Source organism: Agelaius tricolor, unplaced genomic scaffold, assembly GCF_023055355.1.
Source record: "Agelaius tricolor isolate 1412-34295 unplaced genomic scaffold, bAgeTri1.0.p SCAF_38, whole genome shotgun sequence".
In the NCBI taxonomy this organism is placed as follows: Eukaryota; Metazoa; Chordata; class Aves; order Passeriformes; family Icteridae; genus Agelaius; species Agelaius tricolor.
The window spans coordinates 1,894,803-1,914,081 of NW_027269298.1; the positions used below are offsets into that span (position 1 = coordinate 1,894,803).

Here is a 19,279-nt window from a genome sequence, read left to right on the forward strand (position 1 = left end):
AGATGGAAGCCTCTCTTTCCTCAGGGCTGTTTGCCCAAAGCATCCAGTGCAGTGATGGCTCCAAGTTTACAATTCCTATTTAGCAGAGAAACTGCTTGTAAGGAGTATCAGCAAGATTTTTCCTGGGTCGTTTCTGGGAGGGAGGAACAGGAGCTCATGCCCTGAGGTGACCCTTTGAGCTGGAATGCTCCTGGCTCACTGACAAGGGAGTGAAAGTTCCACAGAAAAGTATTTTGAAAGGTGGTTATGAAGCCCAAACATGCAAGATAATGAGTGGAGAATGAGATAGCAGAGCTAAAACAAAGGCATCTGCCCTGTCTGTAGTGCTGATTAACAAGCACCAATTTCACCCTAATAACTCTGAATTGCAGATAGATTGAAGGCCAGGGGAATGCCCTGGAGCAGGGAAACCTCCCAAGGTTTGGGATCCCTTACCTGAGCAAGAGATCCCTTACTCACACCAGATCCTTGGGAAGTGACTGAGAGCAGCTGAATTAGTACTAATGAATAAATCATTAATAAGGTGAGCTTTGAACCTTGGTAAACCACTGTTAAAACTTTATTGAATTCCATCAAATTCATTGAACTCTTGTCAAATGATTCTTTTCACTCAATACAACATTGCTGCTTCTTTCTTTGGAGTGAGGTGTGCAGTCCACTCAGCCACAAGAGTTTTCTTTTAAAGCAAAGAATAAAAAAAAAAAAATCTCACCATAGAGACAGAAGTTTATTTTTGCAAGATCTACTTTACAGACTCTACAACCAGGCATTGTTTGTGCTCTTGCCTGCACACAATTCAGAGCATCTCCACTTTCAAGGGAAAAAAACCCTTGAAAAAGACAAACTTTTTAGATTCAGAAATTCAAGTTTTTCAGCTTTTAACTTTAAAACCCATGAAGCAACACAAAGACAAAGGTGGAGGTGGTGTGTGTTTGCTTCCCCCATCTCATTTCATCTCTTGGCTGGAAAACTTTACCCTCAAAGCAGTGGCTGCTGCAGGGGAGGTTGTGCCTGTCTCACAAAATCCCAGAGGTGCTTTCTGTCTTCAGAGAGACAAAAGGCAGACACAATTAAATGTGGGAAGTTTTCCTGTAAAATCCCTTGCTGTAAGTCACCTTCCAAGGTGACTTTTATTTCAAGCCCTTGACTTTTATTTCAAGCCATTTCACCTTTATTTCAAGCCATTGAAAGTTCTGGATTTTCAATGATGGTTACTAGACTTGAAGAGGGAAATTGTCACTTATCAAAGCAGAGACTAAATCTTCTTGCTTCACTGTCTAGTACAACATATGGAAAATATAAGCAAGCTTTACAAAGAATTTACACATATATTTTGGGGCTTTTTACATTAATTCAGTCAATTTACAAATACCTTCAGGCAGAGAGTTAATAGTATCATACAAAACACAAGTAAAACTTCATCTTATTAAAATGTAGAAATTCTCCATGGCAAAATAAAAATATATATGTATGCATATATATATATATATATACACACTGTTTTTTCTCTGTATTCCAAATAATAAATACAACCTTTTATATTACTTGTTTTGGTTAGCATGAAACAATGAATAGTAATGGACTAAAGTCTTTTTTTCTCTAGAAGGAGTGAGAAAAGTCTAAGTCTGCATCAAAAATAAAATCAGTTGCCTTTAAGAATAAGATACCTGTTTAAAAAAAACCTACTCAAAAGTTGTGCTGTTTTCAGCACAGATGTCTTAAGACTTGATTGTTACAGTTTTAAAAGCAAACTGAAAACCTTTTTTCAGTCCCATAAATTAAAAAAAAAAGTTCTGAAAACCAAGTTCATTCATGAAGGGAAAACAGCAATTGTCACCTCCACCAAAAAAATAAAAAAAGTATAAGCAACTTGTATGCTTACATGAAATCTTCTAAAACCAGAGCTGATAATAAAATAAATAGAATAAAATGTAGCACAAAAGCTCTCTTTAACTCAATCTTCAAGCTGAAACAAGACAATCAGAGGTGCCAATCCTGACTCTTCCCCTTGTCCACAGCCTGGTACTTGCAGGTGATGAGCTGCACCCACTTTCAACCAGACCCATTTGCAGTTAAATCTGCAAATGAGGCATTGCTTTTAGGAGAAATTAATTAATCACTCTCATCACTGGAGTCAAAAATGTCACTGAGTCTGAAAGTCTGCTGCTGCTGCCTGCCTGCTGAACTGTCAAAGCTGCTGCGCTTCCTCTCTTCCTCCCTTAACTTTTCTTCAAGGTCTGGGAGTGTCTTTTCATACAGATAATCAATAATTTCTATGAGAAAAAAAAAAAAAAGGTGGTTTTAATTGGATCTGTGGAGGAACAGCATCTCACAGACAGAAATTTTGTTGTCAGTTTTAAATGCACAAAATCTCTGCATTGTTCTGATCACAGGGGCTGCAGGGAGATCAGGCATAACACGAACATGCAAAGAGAAATTAAAATGCACAATCTTAAAACTTTTTAAGCCAAGTTATTAAAAAGAACAGGTTCATAAGCAATTGCATGAAGTGAACATTGAAAGTTATAAAAAAAAGCATTTAGTAAAATAAGTATGAAGTCTTAAGATTTTAGCCCATTAGGAAAAAATTGAACCAGAATATGCATCCTCTGAGATTCAAGCCAAAGCTTAAGGAGCACATACAAACAGCTGACATACTGACCAGAAAAAGTCCTTCTTTTCCAGAGAGGGACAAAGGACACTTTTAGCCTATAAAACTTTGATTGAACATAGGTTCTAGGAACATCTCTGCAAAGAGAAGGGTTCAAAGAATTAGTGGTGCAAGGAACTATCATAAACTTTAATTGTTACTGAGTTATCCATTCCTGAGAGTGATGCCAGTCAAACCCCAGCTTAGATTTAGGTAGAAATGATGGAATTCAAATAATAATTAACCCATAATATCAAATAATAATTTTTCCCATTAGCTGATGAACATCTGGAAGCACAGATACACCACACCCCAGTATTTGGAACATTAAGGGTTTCAGGGCCTCCTGCTCAGTGCTGTGCCAGGATATGCAACTGTAACGTTTCCAAACTGAACATTTCCTACAGTTGTAAAGGTATCAGAACTTTGATTGCTCTGCTTTCACTACCCTTTGTATCCATAAAAAGAAAGAAGGGAGGTTTACCCAATAGCACTACTGAGCTCATCCCAGTTCACTTCACTGGCATCCTCTGCTTTTGTTTCATACAACCTGTGAATGTGAGACAGAAGCAGTTTGCAGGCAGAGCTCAAGACATCATTCAGTGCTCCCAGCTCCCCCAGTCAGAAATTACAGAACATTTTGTCCACAGAAAGGATGATTACAAAACATGTATCAAGCTGCAAGCAGGCTGTTCTCACCCTGCCAACTTTTATAAGCACAGCTCAAAGAGTGGGAGATAAAAAACACCCCAGTGCTCAGGACTGTACCTTTTAATAAGGGTGATCTTGGTCCGTAATCCATTGCTCCCTCTGAGCAACTTCTGCCCTCTGGTCAATTTGCTTGTTAAAATTGAATTCCTTTGAAAACACACAAAACCAGGTTTCTGTCATTTCAAGAAATTCTAAGTATCAAGATGCTGCTGCTGTCACAGAGGGGCAGTGTTCTGCCAAGTGACAGGGGGGATTGAAGGGACACAGTCTCAATGGAAAGAATGGTCTTAATTTTACTATGAATATTAAGGCAACAAAAAAGTAAAATGATACATTCAATAAAACTATACACTTAACTTTAGCAACAAGCAAAAATAAGAGTGCACTAATCATGGGATAGTGATTGAGAAAGATACATCACCAATTGCTTCAATATTTTACCATCATCCAGATCCAGTCACTGGGGAGCCCCATTTCACAGGCAGGACCTGGAGAACCCTTCCCAGCAACTGGAAAATCCTCCACAGTGTGTTCACCCCTAGGTGAGGTCTCCAAATTTGCCCCAAAAGTGGGTCCAGCTTTTACAGGCCCCTAATCAGCAAGTCAAAGTGACTTGATTGTATTTTTAGCACGGAACACCTGGATCTGATGGCACACTTCCCAACCAGCAGGGGCCCAGGCCTTGGCTGGGAGGGTTTCCCCTAAAATACCCAACAAAGAGGCTGCTATTCCTGCCAGTTGGGAAAGTTTCTCAAAATGATACATTTCTTGCAGATAACTACACAAGGTTATGTGAAAGTTTCTGAAGCAGCTGGTTTGGTGTTAAACAGCTGGCATAAGAGTCTCAATCATCTATTTTTAGCTCAGTAATACTGCTGGTGCTAGTCACAGTGCCCAGGGTTCAGCATGGAAGTCAACTCTGCTGCTCAGGCCTCAGCACAGCAGACAAATCAGGCTTTGCCATCACAGCAGACACAAAACTTGCTGCAGCTAGCAAGGAGTTATTTCTCTCAGATTCATCTGCAATGCCTCTTCTCTGCTCTGCAATCTCTTACCTGTCCTACCAAAGGATCATCATGGTACAAAACACAGGTTTTGCAGAAGAAACACACCCCAGTACACATTTTACCATCCCAGTTTAATCCAGGCCCTCACCATTTCTGTTTGCATTGTCTCCAGTATCGACTTCCCACTTGGGTTTCAATCTCAGTCCATGGCAGGGGCTGGTACAGCTGCTCACGGTCAACCCAGAGATCTGTGTCTGACTGTTCCAGGGAGGAAACAGAACTTGGATTTTCTGCTGTCAGTTTTCTCCTCATCACATCCTTCACTGCATTCATTAACTTCTGGGTCTCTTCCTCTGTCCAAGGACCATAGTTAACAGCTAAAATTGAAAACACACCAAGTTAAGGCATAATTTATCATGAATGATTAGTGAAAAAGGCAAAAGAGCAAATGTTTCACTTTGCATGATTTTTATTTATAGGACCAACTTCTTAACACATCCTAGAAACTTTTCTGCATACCAAGCTTGAGAGTTCAGCCCAAACACTAAAGAACAGTCTGATCTCCAGATGTTCTTTTTAAACCTGGCTGCCAAATTCCTTCTGCCCTCCCCATGAAACCATCTTTTTTAGATGCTAGTTCTGTTAATAAGGAGTCATATTTGTTCCACTTTTTTCTATTTTCTTTCAGAGATCTTTCTTACCTTTCCACATGAAAATGCAATCAGTGGTGAGAAGAAGAAGACCACCACTACAAATCAATTAATTAATTAAATACCCCATACTTGAAAGACTTTTTCCTTATGTTTAAGGTACCTACATTGTATAGTTCAAATAACATTACACAAAATTAATTGTTTTTCTTAAAATTCCATACCTGACTTGATTTCAGAGAATTTTCTAGCAACTGAGAGGTTAGAACGGGACATCAACTCAGAAATCTTCTTCCAATCATTGCCATGCAGAGCTTGATACTTCTTTAATTGATCTTTTTCTTCTTTAGTATACCTGGTTGAGGAAATGGGCACAGCTTCAGCTGTAATTTCAAACCATTTCAAGCTGTAACATCTGCAGGTGATCAGTGTTAATCACCACTATCACTTCAAGTCACATTTTAGAACAGAGGACTCAAAAAGGGAAAATGAGCTATCAATCAAGTGACACTAACTGGCACAAATGGGAGAGAGGATCTTCATTTGAATCCATTTTTAATTTACAAATAATCAACACAGACTGATATTAGCATTCAGAAACACTTTTAAAGTATTCCCTTACCTTCCTTTATAATTATTTGGGTCAAATATTTTCCTTGCTCGATAATATATCAGCCTCCAGGGCCGGGGAATGCCCTCAGCTGGAAGGTAAAGGATCATTTTTAACAAACATTTCTAACAGTGGTGAGGCCAAAATGAAACAAACCCCAAAACCCAACACCACACATTTTCATGGCCATGCTGTCAGCAACAGATCCTTTCCACTCAGCAGCTACAAACTGCATGGGCTGGCTGTGCATTTGATCCAGGTGTGATGAAAATTTAACTGGCATGATGCTGAACACTCCCATTAAAGAGAGACATGAGAGCCACCAGGCAGGAGCTGAGCACACCCTGGGTGTCACAGACTGTCCCAGCTGGGAAATCAGGCACTGGGGACATCAGCAAAAACCAAGTGAGGATCTCTGCTGCAGGAAAATCCCCAGAGACCAACCCTTGGGAACACACAATCACCCTGTGCAGCAGTGCCCAGCAGAGGGGACTGCAAGGCACAGAAATAATGAGACTTTCTGCCAAATCTTCCCAGGCCAGGAGCAAACTCCCAGACTGGAATGAAAGTCAACATCAGGGAAATGTGCCAATGCAGAGGGAAGGATTGTGTGATCTGAAATAACCACAGAGGAACAAATCTGTAGTTTGATCTCTGCATCCTGATCCATGACTGGCTGTCCTTTACTCTGCCTTGCCTGAGATGTCACCAAACACACAGAATAAAGCTCCTGGTGCACTGAGGACATCCCCATGTCTTGCATGGCTCAGTCTCCTCCACCCTCCTCAGTCCTGCACCTGCCACCTATTTATTGGTGACAGTTTCAGACAGGACTTAATCACTCACAGCTGCCATTGATATCCTTAATTATAGTTTAGCAAATAATACACTTAAAGCCATAAAGCCCAAATGCATGTCTGGAAGTCTTTACTGGTCTTGATCATATTTTATCTCTAAACTCTTCCTATTTGAGCCCAGATAATAAGAACAGTGGACTGACTGTGCAGATTATCAATTACACCACCACAGCAGCTTCTTTTCTCACCAAATTTACCAACATCAGTGCTTCTCAATAAAAATTATTTTACAGAATATGCCATGATATCACCAGGTTGTAGAATGCAACATTCAGCTGTCTGAGGATGAACTTGAATACTCACAGATTTTTTCACAAAAATGATGTTCTGTTTTCAGGCGATGGATGGTGTCTTTATCTTCTGGATACCTCGAGGTAAACAAAAGTTTTTCAGCACTGTCTAGTCCAGTAAGTGCTAAGAACTCTTCAACGTTTTTCTTGATTTGTTTATTTTCCTTCTGGGTAAATCTGCCAAACCTGACAGCCATACCTAAAATATAGAAAAGGTTTAAAAAAGAAACAAGTCAAACTTCAAGTACCATCTCTTGCATATCTCAGGTGTCAACAAATTCAGAGGGGAAAAGAGAAAACTGAAAGAGACCAAACCAGCTGGGAATCAGCAATTAACACACAAGTTTGGACTGAAATTTGCCAATGTGGAAGCAGATGCTACAAAACAGAGAAACAGAAAATGCATCAATGGAATAAAGTGAACCAGACTGGGGGTGCAACAGACACGACACAAGAGACTTCTGCCTCTGTGCAAACATCAGCACAGCTGCACAGTCCTTCCTCACTGCAAGAGGATTTCAGAGAGCTCACCCTGTTTTTTAAACTCCTTAAACCTCATTAGGTCTCTTCCAGCCATTTTCTTGATTGAACTGTCTGATATATTCTTCACATGAGGAATAAACTCCTCCAGTTCTTGTCTTGCAGTATCCAAATCCACAAATGACATCATGGCAGAGTCCAGGCCTTCCTCACCATCCACACTGACCTCATCAGAGGCTGCCAGTTCAGCAAAGGAATTGTTCTGCTGTGATGCCAAAGCTTTTGGTGTCCTGATATAAAACAAACAAAAAAAGGCCTAAAATAAAATACACCACTAGAGCTCCAAACCAAAGATGTTGTTAACATCTCTACATTTACAAGAATTAACATATTTGTTAATTACTGAACAAAAAATACTTCACACATCCACTACCTTGCATTTCTAACCTTTTAACATAGTAATTGTAATTTATTTCCAAATTTCTGTACTTACAATAATCAAGGAGCTTTCTGAAGTTCTGAAAATCCACAAAACTCTCACACATGGGCACGCTGAAGAAATAATGTCTCTTGCTAGCACTGGCCCACAGATTTTTTCCATCTGTCTCTTTCTTACTAGTGCTACTGTTTTGTTTTCTAGACACTGCAAAGGCATCAAGAACTACTTACATGAGCATTTATTTGCACAGAACATTCAATTGTTTAGCTGACCTTACTAGTTGCTTGCTTAAAATGCACATGGTCACTATAATATCAACTTCAACAAATTAAATCCTTCTCTTTTCCCCCCACTTTTCTTTTTTTTTAATGTGCATTGTTTGCAGGTAAGTTATTTCTATACCTACAGTTTTAAAAGAGGAGAAAAGAGCCTACACTGTGTTCTTAAAAATTGTTGGATCTCCACAAGCAAACTGAGGTTTTAAAGCTGGTCTCTAACATCACAAATGCTGTGTAAATTCAAAGTTTTTCTCCAAAACACACTCAAAACACAATGAAGATAAACCTGGAGGCCAAATAACAAAAAGAATGTATTTGGGGAGTGGAGGAAGGAAAAAACCCCACAAACAGAACCTGAACTTACATCACATCAGAGTCTGAAGAGCTTTCTTCCATGACATAAGGGCTGCTCTTACAGGGCTTTCTAGCAAGTGCTGGAGTCCTCTCAGCTCCTCCAGCTGCTTTACTGGGGGTGGAGAAACCTGCAGGGAGCTCCATGGAGACCTCAGCGATGGCAGAGGCAGCATCAGAGCCTCCATCCTCACCTGCAGGGCAAGGCCACCCCCTGTCCTGCCCTGAGGGTGACAGCGGTGCCTCAGCTGCTCCATCTGTGTCCTCCTGGCCACTGCCCTCTCTCCTCTTCTTCTTCTTCTTTTTGGATTTCTCTTTGTGGCCCTTGCTTTGTTCCTCAGAGGGAGGCAGCTCACACACCTCATCCTCTTCAGGATGCTTCTCTTTCCTTTTCTTCTTGTGTTTTTTAAAGTAAACATCAGCAGCAGCCCCCTCCTGGCAGTCCTCATTCACAGAGACACAGCTGACATCGCTGAGCTCGTGGCTGCTGTCCTTCCTCTTCCTCTTCTTCCTCAGGGAAGCAGCTGCTCCAGTCCCATTGCTGATCTCGTGTTCCACCTTCACAAAGTATTTATCCAGCACAGTCTGCTTCTCACCCTTTTCTTTCCGTTTTTTCTTCTTTTCCCTGCCCTCCCCAGCCTGTGCTGCTGCATCTTCAAAGAGCACTGGGGAAGCGTGGCCAGGCTCTGCATCTTCCACACTTTCAGCATTTTCCTGGTTGTTGTTGGACTCACTTGGTTTCCTCTTCTTCTTTTTCTTCTTCTTGACGAAATCCTGGACTTGAAAATCACCTACATGTGCTTTGTCTTTCATTTTTTTTCTCTTAAGTAAAAGAGAGGAGTTTTATTGAAGTATTGTCATTTATACACTGGTTTTGTTTAAAACAAAACACCCCCCCCCAAAAAAAAAACCCAACAAGAAGCACAAAACCCACCCAAAACCTTAACAATTAAAACCTCAATTTTATCTTAGACTCTTACTTTTCAATCCAGTTAGTTTTGTAAAGTGCCTAGGAAAAGCTGATGCCTTCTTTGTCAAACAAATGTGCATTACAGCTGTCCCCAGCCTTCAAAGTGCTTTCCTACAACAACAAAAAACACTTTAATTAATTTAATAACTATTAGTTTTGATTTTGAATAGCTGAGCAAAGTCTGACTATTACGTTCAACTCAGCTTTCAGCACTGAAACAGCACCAAGCTAAAAGCAACAAAGAAACATGAGACTCATGAGCACTAAACCCCAAATTATCTGATTAGAAGTTTCTGAGGGGCCGAGCTCAGCCCTACCGGGAGGATTCAGGCACACAGAGAGGGCAGGAAGCATTTTTAGCACATTTTCTACATCCAGCACATACAAAACACTCACCGCGCAACACCCCGGGGCACGTTTGAACACGCGCCCTTGAATTTCGCATCCCCAGGGCAGCTCGCACCGCCGGCCGGTCCCGGGCATCCCCTCCCCGAGTGGCTCCGAAAGCTCCGCGGAGCTCAAACCACAGCTCGCCCCTAGGCCCAGACACCGAGAAACCCCGGCTGAGCGCGGCCGGGCCGGACCCCGCCGCTCCGGGGCTACCGAGGGAGGCTCCCCGCGCTCCCACACCGCTCTCGGCAACTCCGAGCTGTGAGGAGCCCGCGATCCCCCACCACGGCCCCGCCACCCCTCAGCGCTCCCAGCCCCGCCGGGCCTCCACTACCTCCACGCGGTGTGCGCCCGCGCCGCCGGCCCCCCGCGCACCGCCCCCGGTCCATCCGTTCCGCCGGCGGAAGCGGCCCCAGCCGGAGCCATCAGAGCGGCGCACCGCTTGTTGCCTGGAGACGGACGCCGCCGCGCGAGCCGCGAGTTCGGTGGGAGAACCCCCCGGCACCGGCACCGACACCGGGCCGTGCAGAGAGCTCGGGATCGGCACCGACACCGGGCCGTGCAGAGACCCGCGGCACCGCCGAGACAGCCTGGGCACCGGGCCGTGCAGAGAGCCCCGGGATCGGCATCGGCATCAGCACCGCCGAGACAGCCCCGGCACCGGGTCGTGCAGAGAGCCCCGGGATCGGCATCGGCACCGGCACCGGGGCCGTGCAGAGACCCCCGGGATTGGGATCGGCACCGCCACCGGCACCGGGGCCGTGCAGAGACCCCCGGGATTGGGATCGGCACCGGCACCGCCGAGACAGCCCCGGCACCAGGACAGCCGAGACTCCCCGCCGGCGCCCGGACCAGGACCGGCACCGGCCAGAGCCGCCCGGCCCGGTAGCGCCATGGCGGGCGGCAGAGCGGGGCCCCGGCGGCGGCCCATGACCTTGGCCGAGGCGGGCCCGGGCACGGAGAACGAGCGGCTGGGGCTGGTCCGGCTCAGCATGCTGCGCAACCCGCTCATCATCAAGGTGAGCGCCGCGACCCCCGCGATCCCCGTTCCCTCCGCCCCCGAGCCCCCATCCCATCGCCAGGGCCGCCTCCCGTCCCACAGGTAGCGGGGAGGGTGAGGGTCACAGTCACCGAAGGCAGGTCCACAGCAGAAAAGTTTCCCCTTAAAGCCGTTAAAATCAGTTTTTTTCCTCCCCGCACTGGTTTATATGACAAGGAAATTGTGTTTCCCCGCTGCTCCTTAACGAGCGGCCCCCAGCCGGTGATGGGCACAGAGCAGGATGGGCTCTCCCTGCCAGGGTTTCCCCAAGTCCCAAGGCCTGGGAGGAACTCGTGGACGGGGACTGAGATGTCACTGGGGCTGCTCTTCATCCCCAGACAGCAGAGGGGTCCCTGAGTTTGTGTCACACAAACTGTTCCCACCTAAATCACACTGACCTTGGAAGGGGCTGCCCAGGGCCGTTTGGAGTCACCGCTCTGGAGGAGTCCAAGGAACAGCTGGCACTCAGCACCCTGCTCTGTGCAACGAGGTGCTGATGGGTCACAGGCTGGGACCGATGATTTTGGAGGTCTTTTCCACCCTAAGTGAATTTGTGGTTCTGTAATTTGCATTTTTAGACCTGCTCTGGACGTTCTACTCTGTAGGAGCCTCGGGGGGTAGGACGGTCAGGATGGACAGAGATGAGAGATCTCTGCAGCCAGGGCTGGGAACTTGGGGTTTATTGCAAAGAGCCTGGGTGCAGGGCCCTGCTGGGAGCTGCCAGGCACAGCTGGAGCAGGCCTGAGAGAAGAGAGGGGCCGAGAGGATGAGAGGGTAAGAGAGTAAGGGAGTAAAAAAGGTAAGAGCGTAAAAGGGTAAGAGAGCAAGGTTCCTGTTACAATACAATAAATCTTCTTCTGTGTTGAATATTCTAATTCTCACTAACCAATCCAGTACAAGATACAAATCCTATAGCATTTACATACAGCCTGTAAGAATCATTACATTACTGTTCTGTGTTACATTTTAAACCCTAAAAACTCCTCTTTGGGCCCCTTCTGCCAAGCTGGCAGGGTCTGCTCTGACCCTTGGGCCTGTCTGCAAGCAGAGGGTGTTGTTCCATCAAAAGGGGATCACCTTCAGCTGGCCACACCATTGTTTTCCAGTTGTTCAGGAACTGAGGCATCTCAAAGCTTGCTTTCATTTCAATCTCGCTTATAGTTCCCATATTCTCAAAACCTTTTGCCAGCCAATCATATTTATAAGGCTTTCCTGTTCCATCTTCCCCAACACTTCTCCCTCCCCAAACTCCCGGCGCGTCTCAGTTCGTTATTCCCACTCCCATCCCTGCCCCTGCCCTGGCTGAGCTGGGCGTGCGGCTCGTCAAGCTTTCAACCATCTCATCTCCTCCTCCTCCTCCTCGCCGCCCAGCCCGGCCAGGCTGTCCCGAGCAGCAGCTGAAGTGCCGCTCTCGTCCCCTGGATGGCACTCGCAGAACGGCAGCGGGCGAGCCCCGAGCCCGCCCCGCGCTCCCGCACGGGCACCGAGCGCTCTCCTCGCCCTTCCCCGGCCGCAGCAACCCCGGCTCCCAAGCCTCGTTTGTCCTCTTAAACCGCGCCTTTCCAGCCGGAGCTCGGCTCTTGGCTTCCCCCCCGTAATCGCACCTGGCACCGGCAGGCTTGGAAGTCGGTAAAATTCGGGAATTTGGAGTGCCACTGCAAATGTGAGGCTTTGCAGTGTTGAATCCTTTTGTAAATCTAAAAATTTATTGGGGGATTTTGTTAGGCAGAGAAAAAAAGCTGTACATCAGGTGGTTCTGATGTACTTGTTCAAACCCACACCTTCCACTTTATTTCTTTCTTTCCTCTGGATCCCCGAAGTTTGATGGGAAGGAGAACTCCTGCAGAGCATCCTGGCACTGGGAATTCTGAGCAATTTTAAATTAATGTTTTAATAAATTAAGAGACAATCTGGATTCCTGCGATCTGATGAAACTAAACTTGGAGCAAGTTTTAGAAGGAAAAGGTAGTGTTCAATTTCAGCATTCTGGACAATTTCTGTTTTCTCAAGGCTTCTTTGCAGGAGGGATGTGAGATTTGCATCCACCCGGTGCAATCCTAGAGCATGGAGTGAGCAGGGTGATAACAGGGGCGCTTTCACTCTTGGAACCGGCAGTAATTGCACTCCATGGTGGGTTCTGTTACACTTCATGGTGGGTTCTGCCGGAGTTTGTGCAGCAAACTGCAGCCCCCCAGCCCTCCCTCACTGCCCCGGGGAGTGCTGCATTCACCAGGCTCTCCCTCTGTCCGGAGGTGACAGGGGTGGGGTGGCAGCTTGCTGCACAAACGCGACACACTGACAGCATCAGCCCTCTGCCCTTCCTCCTTCTCCTCCTGCTGCTGCTGCTGCTTCCAGCTGCAGCCTGGAATCCCCCCCTCCCCAGGGCAGCCTCTGGAGAGGATGGCCAGCAGGTCCCAGCCCTGAAGGACACAAAGATGGTTTAGGAGAAAAGGACAAAAGGTTTGGAGCCAAGCGCAGCTCGGAGGAGTGCTGCTGGCAGCCGAGGGAGGGCATGAGGAACACACAGCTCCAACAGCTGCCAGGGAGGGTCTCTGGGCAGCAAATACACAAGAACCTGAGGGCAGTGGAGATGGATGGGACACTTAGTCCCTGATCCTCCTCCAGACAGCACTTGGACTCCAAAACATAGTGCAAGTGTAACAAATCTACTCCGCAGCAGCCAAAGGACATCCTTCTTTCTCTCTGAGTTATTTCATGTATGTTCTGAATATGGCATCACATATCCAAACAAGATCCCTGCCCAGGCTGAGCCTCCTGCCTCACTCTGCCCAGCCCCAGCCTCCCCACAGGACGTGTTCACCCACACACTCTGGCTATAAAACCATCACCTTCTCACATAAACATTTCTAGGGATGAATGCTAGAATGTATGTTGTGTTTTAATTAATCAAGGAGTTAATTTAGTTATCAGTATATATTTGCTTGCAGCATAAAACTGAGGAAAGCATTTCATCTACTGATGCCAGTAAAAATCTGAGCAAAGCATTTTTGGTCTGTTTTCACCAGTAAAAGCCTTAGCCAAGCACTTTTCCAGTACAAACTTACTGAAAACTCCTCTGTTACAAAAATAAACCAGCTCTGGGCAGGAAATAAGAGTTTACAACACTTAACCCTGGAAAGCTCAACACAGCCTTCAGAAATAGAGACCCACAGCAGTTTGATTACATTTAGATTAACATCTTCTATATAATATGGTATAATTATGTTCAAGGTATCACTGACAAAGTCATGTCACCAGCAAGGAATTGGATTTTTGTATGAAGGTAAATGGGAAATGCCAAAGCATCCCCTTACCTGTCCAGGTGGAGCCAGGGGCCAGGCAGGGAGCAGGAACTGTTCTCCAGGAAAAGCCCTGAGAAGCATCTGGCTCATCTTCAGAGGCCCTGCTGCTGCTCCCAACATGGAAAAGTTGTTTCCAAACTGGCAGTTCTGAGGAGGAAGAGGAGGAGGAGGATGGTGCTGCTGCTCTGCTGGCCAGGAAAGGCTGGCACCAGGTCCCAGTGCAGACTTCAGGAGAAGCAGATTTAACAAGCAACCGCTGGAATGTGCAGTGTTTATTTTACAAGCTTGTTATTTACATGACAACTGATGCCAGGCTGTCTTTATTGGTCTGAATGCCAGGGCATTTAGGGTTCATTTTCCTAAGCTTTCCTCTACAGCCCCGAGGGCTGAAAGTTTTTCTTTTTTTTTTTTCCAAATGAGATTGAACAGAAGCTACAGGATTCAGGCAATAAAATTTCAGCTGCTATGATCTCCAGAAGAAGAATATATAATAAAAAAAGCACCAAAAAACCATAGGACCTGGCACACTGATAGCCTTGGCTTTGGAATTCCCAGCAAAGGAAAGATTAGCCAGGCCAGGAGAGGGAAATGCCCTTTTTGGTGGGTGAAGGGGATGAACAGAAGAGCTTTCCCTGGGCTCACCCTGGAGCCTGCTCCCTGTTACCCAAGGGACTCCACTCCCTGTGTGGGCACCAAGTAAAGGCAGAAATCACCAGGCCCGTTTTTCTTTTTCCTTTCGTGCCTATTGAAGCTCACAATGAAGTATTTCTGAGCTGACTGTCACAGAGCAAGGCACTGCTGACAATTGTTGCAAAATCATTTTGATTTCTGGAAAGATCCCTAGGATGGACACTACAAAAGCAAGTGGGGCCATTTTGTCGAACTAAAAATTTGTCACAGTGAAAAAAAAAAAGAAAAAGCTGTAATTAAGCAAGAGACAAAGCTGGACAAGTGCATGGTGTGAAAAAGAATATTACAACTTGGAGCTGCTGTGATAAACTGCATCATCACAAACTTCTCTTGGAATAGAAATTCCTGACAGGGCAGGTTTTCCATCACTCTGAAGCTTTTATTATTGATCTGGACTATGGCTGCAACAGGGCTTTTACATCTGAATGCTGTGCTTCATCTTTGAGCCTTTAACCCTCAGCTTCCTGGGCGATTTGGGTTTTTATTTTTTTAACATTCTCTCCAAATCCACTCATCTTCTTTATCTCTTCTGGCACCAGCCTGACCAGGAGGAGCCAAGGTGAACTCGGCAGGGATGAGCAATGGCACTGACAGGAGCAAAATCATTTCCTTTGCACAGAGCACCCACACAGCCCAGGGAGGTCCCTCTGCTCCCTGAAGGCACCTGGGGCTCCAGCCACAGCCAGGATCTGAACCAAGACCCCCCCAGTGCCAAACTGCTGATCACAGCCCTGTCAGGGTTTGGGGAGCTTCCCTCAGGTGTTGGCTTTGATGATTTCAATGACTCAGTTCCCTCCCCTAAGCCAAACCTGCTCACAGCTCTTTGGGATCAATGCATTTATTGGAAACTTGGGCAGAGAGCAGAGTTCAGTTTCTCTGTCTCTCACAGACAGAGCAGCCACAAGTACCACGAGCTGTATTTGGAATAAGGTTGTTTTATTTGGTGTTAATTATTCTCTTTACCTCAAATCACTGCATGTGCTGAACATCCTGCCTTCTGTGCTTGCTGCTTGGGGACACTGAGGTTTAATTAGTGTTTATGCAGCATTTTGTGTGCTTATTGCTATTATTATTATATCACAAGTACTATTATATTTTTGCAATCTAAGACTAGTGTTGTGCTTTTAAAAATGCATTCTGAGATGGCAATGCAGTGCCTCAATAATTCATTAGAGAAATAAACTAATGAAGGGCTGGTTAGTCAAATAATCATTAGGTTTGGTTCTGAGCTTTCCTTCCAATGCTCTCACTTCTAAGGGTTTTCTTCTCAGCATGAACTCATTTAAGATTTTAAATGAATTATTTGGTACACTAAAAATTAAACTCCTTATGAGCTTTAGTGCCCTCCCATATTTTGCACAGGCACTGCTGAAATAAAGAAGGTATTTCCAAGAGGCAAGTAAACATTCTGCATGAATAAAAGTAGTGGGTTTTTCCTCCTGGTTGTTTGAGCAGAGGCTCCAAAGTGCCAGCTGTGACTCAGCAGGCAGAGGGACAGCCCCAGCAGCACGGGCCTGGGGAGCTGCTCACTCCCAAGATCCACAGGCAGGATGTAAAATCAAGCAAAAGGGCATTTTGATCCTTTATGTGAACAAAACAATGCAAATTGGTGAGACTAATAAGCCCAGAAACATTACAAGGTGAATGCCTTTTATGTTTGTGAAAATCTTCTATGTTTATTTGTCTAATACAATGGAAATAAAGCTTCAAAGGCTCTTTGATTTAAAAGTGCATTATTGAAGTCAGCCAGCACAATAATAATGGTTAGACCAAATTGTTGCATTGTGACCCTAATAGCAGTGCTGTCAGAGCAGAGAACATCTGCACAGCCTCTTGCCCTAGTTGGTGGGGATGTAAAAACAAAAATTAAACCAAAGGATGAGAGGATGTAGGCAGGATAGGGAAAAAACTAAAATGAAATGGGTCACAAATGGATCCATACATTCACAGTGCACCCAGAGCTGCTGCAGGCTATAAATTTTTATGATGAACCTAAAACTCAGGCTTTATCCTCAGAAAGATTTAAGAAACTTTGGGGGAGAGCCACTGCCTGTTTTAGTGCTGCCCCCAAACCACACTAAGCCAAGAGATGATTTTCAGACTAATTCAAATTGAAGACACCACAGAAAAAGCCAGGGATACCCCAAATCCCAGTGCAGGGTCCTTAACCCACCAACCCTGCTCCAGGGACACCAAACCCAGCAGGCTGAGAGCAGATGAAACTTGTAACAGCACAGGAACAGCTCTGCCCTCTTTCCTCTCCAACCTCAGCTTCCCACTCCAGCACCAACAAAAATTCTCCTTCTCTGGAAGAGGCACCACAAAGTGCCTTGAGCACAAGGGAAAAGCTGGAGGGGGCTCAGTGCTGGACAGGAGAGCGTTGGGCAGGCAAACAGTTGGTGGCTGCCCAAGGAAAAGGTTAAAAACTCTTTATTTTTAAACCTTTCCCACAATCATTCTCCTCTTTTGGAGTGCAGAATGTAGAGCAAAGAGAGCAGTTGTCAGCAGTCACAGAGACCCGGCGTTTTCAGCTCCCGATTTTTGGGAGTTTTTACCACACTTTCCCCAAGGGCAGATTGCTTTCCATGCAAATTCTTAGAGATGCTCTTATGCCTAATTATTGGATTTCAGAAGCTTTTGTCATCTTTCAGGGATTGTTTTGTTCTTGCTTGGCTGCTCGCATTGTACAGATTAGACAGAACCTGCATTTCGGAGAATATTTTCTTTTTTAACCATTTGTACTTGATAAAATAAATTACACTGACTTTCCCACTCACATTTATTTGAAGTAGCAAAGATAAATGAAAGTGGGATCTACTACTAGATTTCCAGCAACAGCCTTTAAGAAAACTTCAATATCAAGGGAAATATCTCTAGTTTGATTTGTTTAAGCAAACCAACACGAGGTTTGTGCCTAAAAATCTTACAAGTGAAACCTGATTAAAAATAATAGCGTAACTCCCAGGCTGGGGGGATAAAAACCCTCAAAGCAAACACAGTGAACCTTGCATTGCTCCATAAAGAGCAAACCAGCCTGAAAAATAACACTGGTTTTAATCAAGAGCTTTGGCTTGCTCGCCCAGGTAGAAGAGCCCCTTTGTTTGCAGCTTTTCAACTTCCCGACTTACATTTGCTGTCTCCATCACCCTCCTGGTGGCTCCCAGGGGATTCCAGTGGGCTGGTCAGGACTGTAACTCCATTAATTACCAGTATTACAGTGTGTTAAAGCCTTCAGACAACCAGAAATGCAACTTTCCCTGCACGGGGCGGGGGCTGCATTTGTCATCCCTGCTCTGCTCCCGCTGCCATCCCACCTCTGCCTCCAAAATCAGGCAGCTAAAATTGTTCCCAGCTTAGCCCCGGCCCTGAAAAGCACAGTCCCAGCTCACACTGACAGTTAGTTAGCATTTAGATAGGCTGGGACGGGGCTCTGTACAATAGGCATCAAAGCTGAACTCTTGGTGCAGCGAGAGGGATTAATTTCTTTAACCAACATGCCTGATCTGGCCTATCTCATTACCCTGCCTTGTCAGTGTCGATGTTAGATTTGATTGAAGATTATACCATTTAGGCCTTTCCCCTGCTTTCCACAGAAATCAGCCCTATTGAATTGCACATTCTTCCATGGGCCCCTGTCAATACTCAGTGGCCTGAGCCTCTAATTCTGCTTCATTTAAACTTCATCAACTTTTCCAATCAAGTGGAAGGATCTGAAATAGGCTCCGTAAGCAGAAAGGGCCTTTTTCCTTTTGTCAGATAATTTATTCTGTTTTCTCTTTCTCTCCCCCTCGCTTCCCCACCTCTTTCTCTTTTTCTTCTTTTCGCTCCCTTTCCCTGATGCTGAAAATGAGATTACAGTATTTAAATGACTATGATAATCAATCGGGGGACCTTGAGCCGAGATTGAGGTTAATTTTTCTTAGCAGAACAAAGAAGCGTGATGCCATGGGGGATTTGAAGGTGCAATCTGTGTTTCATGCTTGTATTCCTGCCCCCCCACCCCAAAACTGCAGTTTTAGGAGTCTTTTCTCGTTATTAACTATGAAGTTGTTGTGATTTTTAAGAGGAGAGGAGAAATGTAATTTCGGGGTTGATAAATAGCTAACAGCCTTCAATCAACGATTTTAATAGGAAAAAAACAATTCACTTACATGGAGACACTGCAGAACTAATGAAAGTGTTACCATTACCTTATTTATTTTTAAATATACTTAGAATAATTTTCTGCAGTGCTAGGAATAGTCCTTCCAGCCTGCACAGCAGAGTTGTGAACTTTTAACTGAACACTCCTTCTACTCAGCCACTCTTCCTACTTAGCAGCTTTCTTGGCTGCTTGGAAAAAAGTTGATGCTTTTGTCATGATTTTGCTAATCAGAAATGGAATCGCTTATGTTCATCTCAGAAGCTGCCTGGAAATGGCTTGTTAAGTCTTTAGATGATGTATTTTTGGTTGTAACACGCCAGCATTCGCTCACCTGGATCTTTCCCATTCCCTGCTCTGGAAGAGAGAAAGAGAAAAATATGCATTTCTTTGCTTCCATCCCAGCTGTCTTGTCAGTGCTGTT

At 45.1% G+C, this 19,279-nt stretch overlaps 2 protein-coding genes across 3 annotated transcripts in view; one reads left to right on the forward strand and one right to left on the reverse strand.

The window, feature by feature from the left end:
* Window positions 1–535: 535 nt before the first annotated feature.
* Window positions 536–10,054, reverse strand: TTF1 (transcription termination factor 1). Of its 2 annotated transcripts, none has more exons than XM_071454236.1 (12): window positions 10,018–10,054; window positions 9,304–9,404; window positions 8,337–9,145; window positions 7,307–7,545; window positions 6,789–6,974; window positions 5,641–5,719; window positions 5,243–5,373; window positions 4,517–4,745; window positions 3,419–3,508; window positions 3,135–3,200; window positions 2,663–2,748; window positions 536–2,273 (listed from the first exon to the last, which is right to left on the reverse strand). In XM_071454236.1, exons 3-12 carry the CDS (start codon window positions 9,134–9,136, stop codon window positions 2,113–2,115), a joined length of 2,067 nt encoding a protein of 688 aa, XP_071310337.1. In that variant the 5' UTR covers window positions 9,137–9,145; window positions 9,304–9,404; window positions 10,018–10,054; the 3' UTR covers window positions 536–2,112. The 2 variants fall into 2 exon arrangements, with proteins under 2 accessions (XP_071310337.1, XP_071310338.1); XM_071454237.1 differs by lacking the exon at window positions 10,018–10,054 and adding an exon at window positions 9,690–9,998.
* A 356-nt stretch (window positions 10,055–10,410) lies between these two features.
* The window catches only part of CFAP77 (cilia and flagella associated protein 77), a 59,100-nt gene continuing 50,231 nt past the window's right edge, over window positions 10,411–19,279 (forward strand). Inside the window, exon 1 of the mRNA XM_071454241.1 lies at window positions 10,411–10,702. Coding sequence (XP_071310342.1) covers window positions 10,577–10,702 — 126 coding nt within the window. The 5' untranslated portion in view covers window positions 10,411–10,576. The remainder of the gene's footprint in view (window positions 10,703–19,279) is intronic.

Coding starts and splice junctions, on each gene's coding strand:
- TTF1 (XM_071454236.1), bottom strand. CDS start 9,136: ATGAAAGACAAAGCACATGTAGGTGATTTTCAAGTCCAGGATTTCGTC. Junction 6,975..7,306: donor TAAGGAGTTTAAAAAACAGG/GTGAGCTCTCTG, acceptor TCTATATTTTAG/GTATGGCTGTCAGGTTTGGC. Junction 4,746..5,242: donor ATTCTCTGAAATCAAGTCAG/GTATGGAATTTT, acceptor TTTCAATTTTAG/CTGTTAACTATGGTCCTTGG.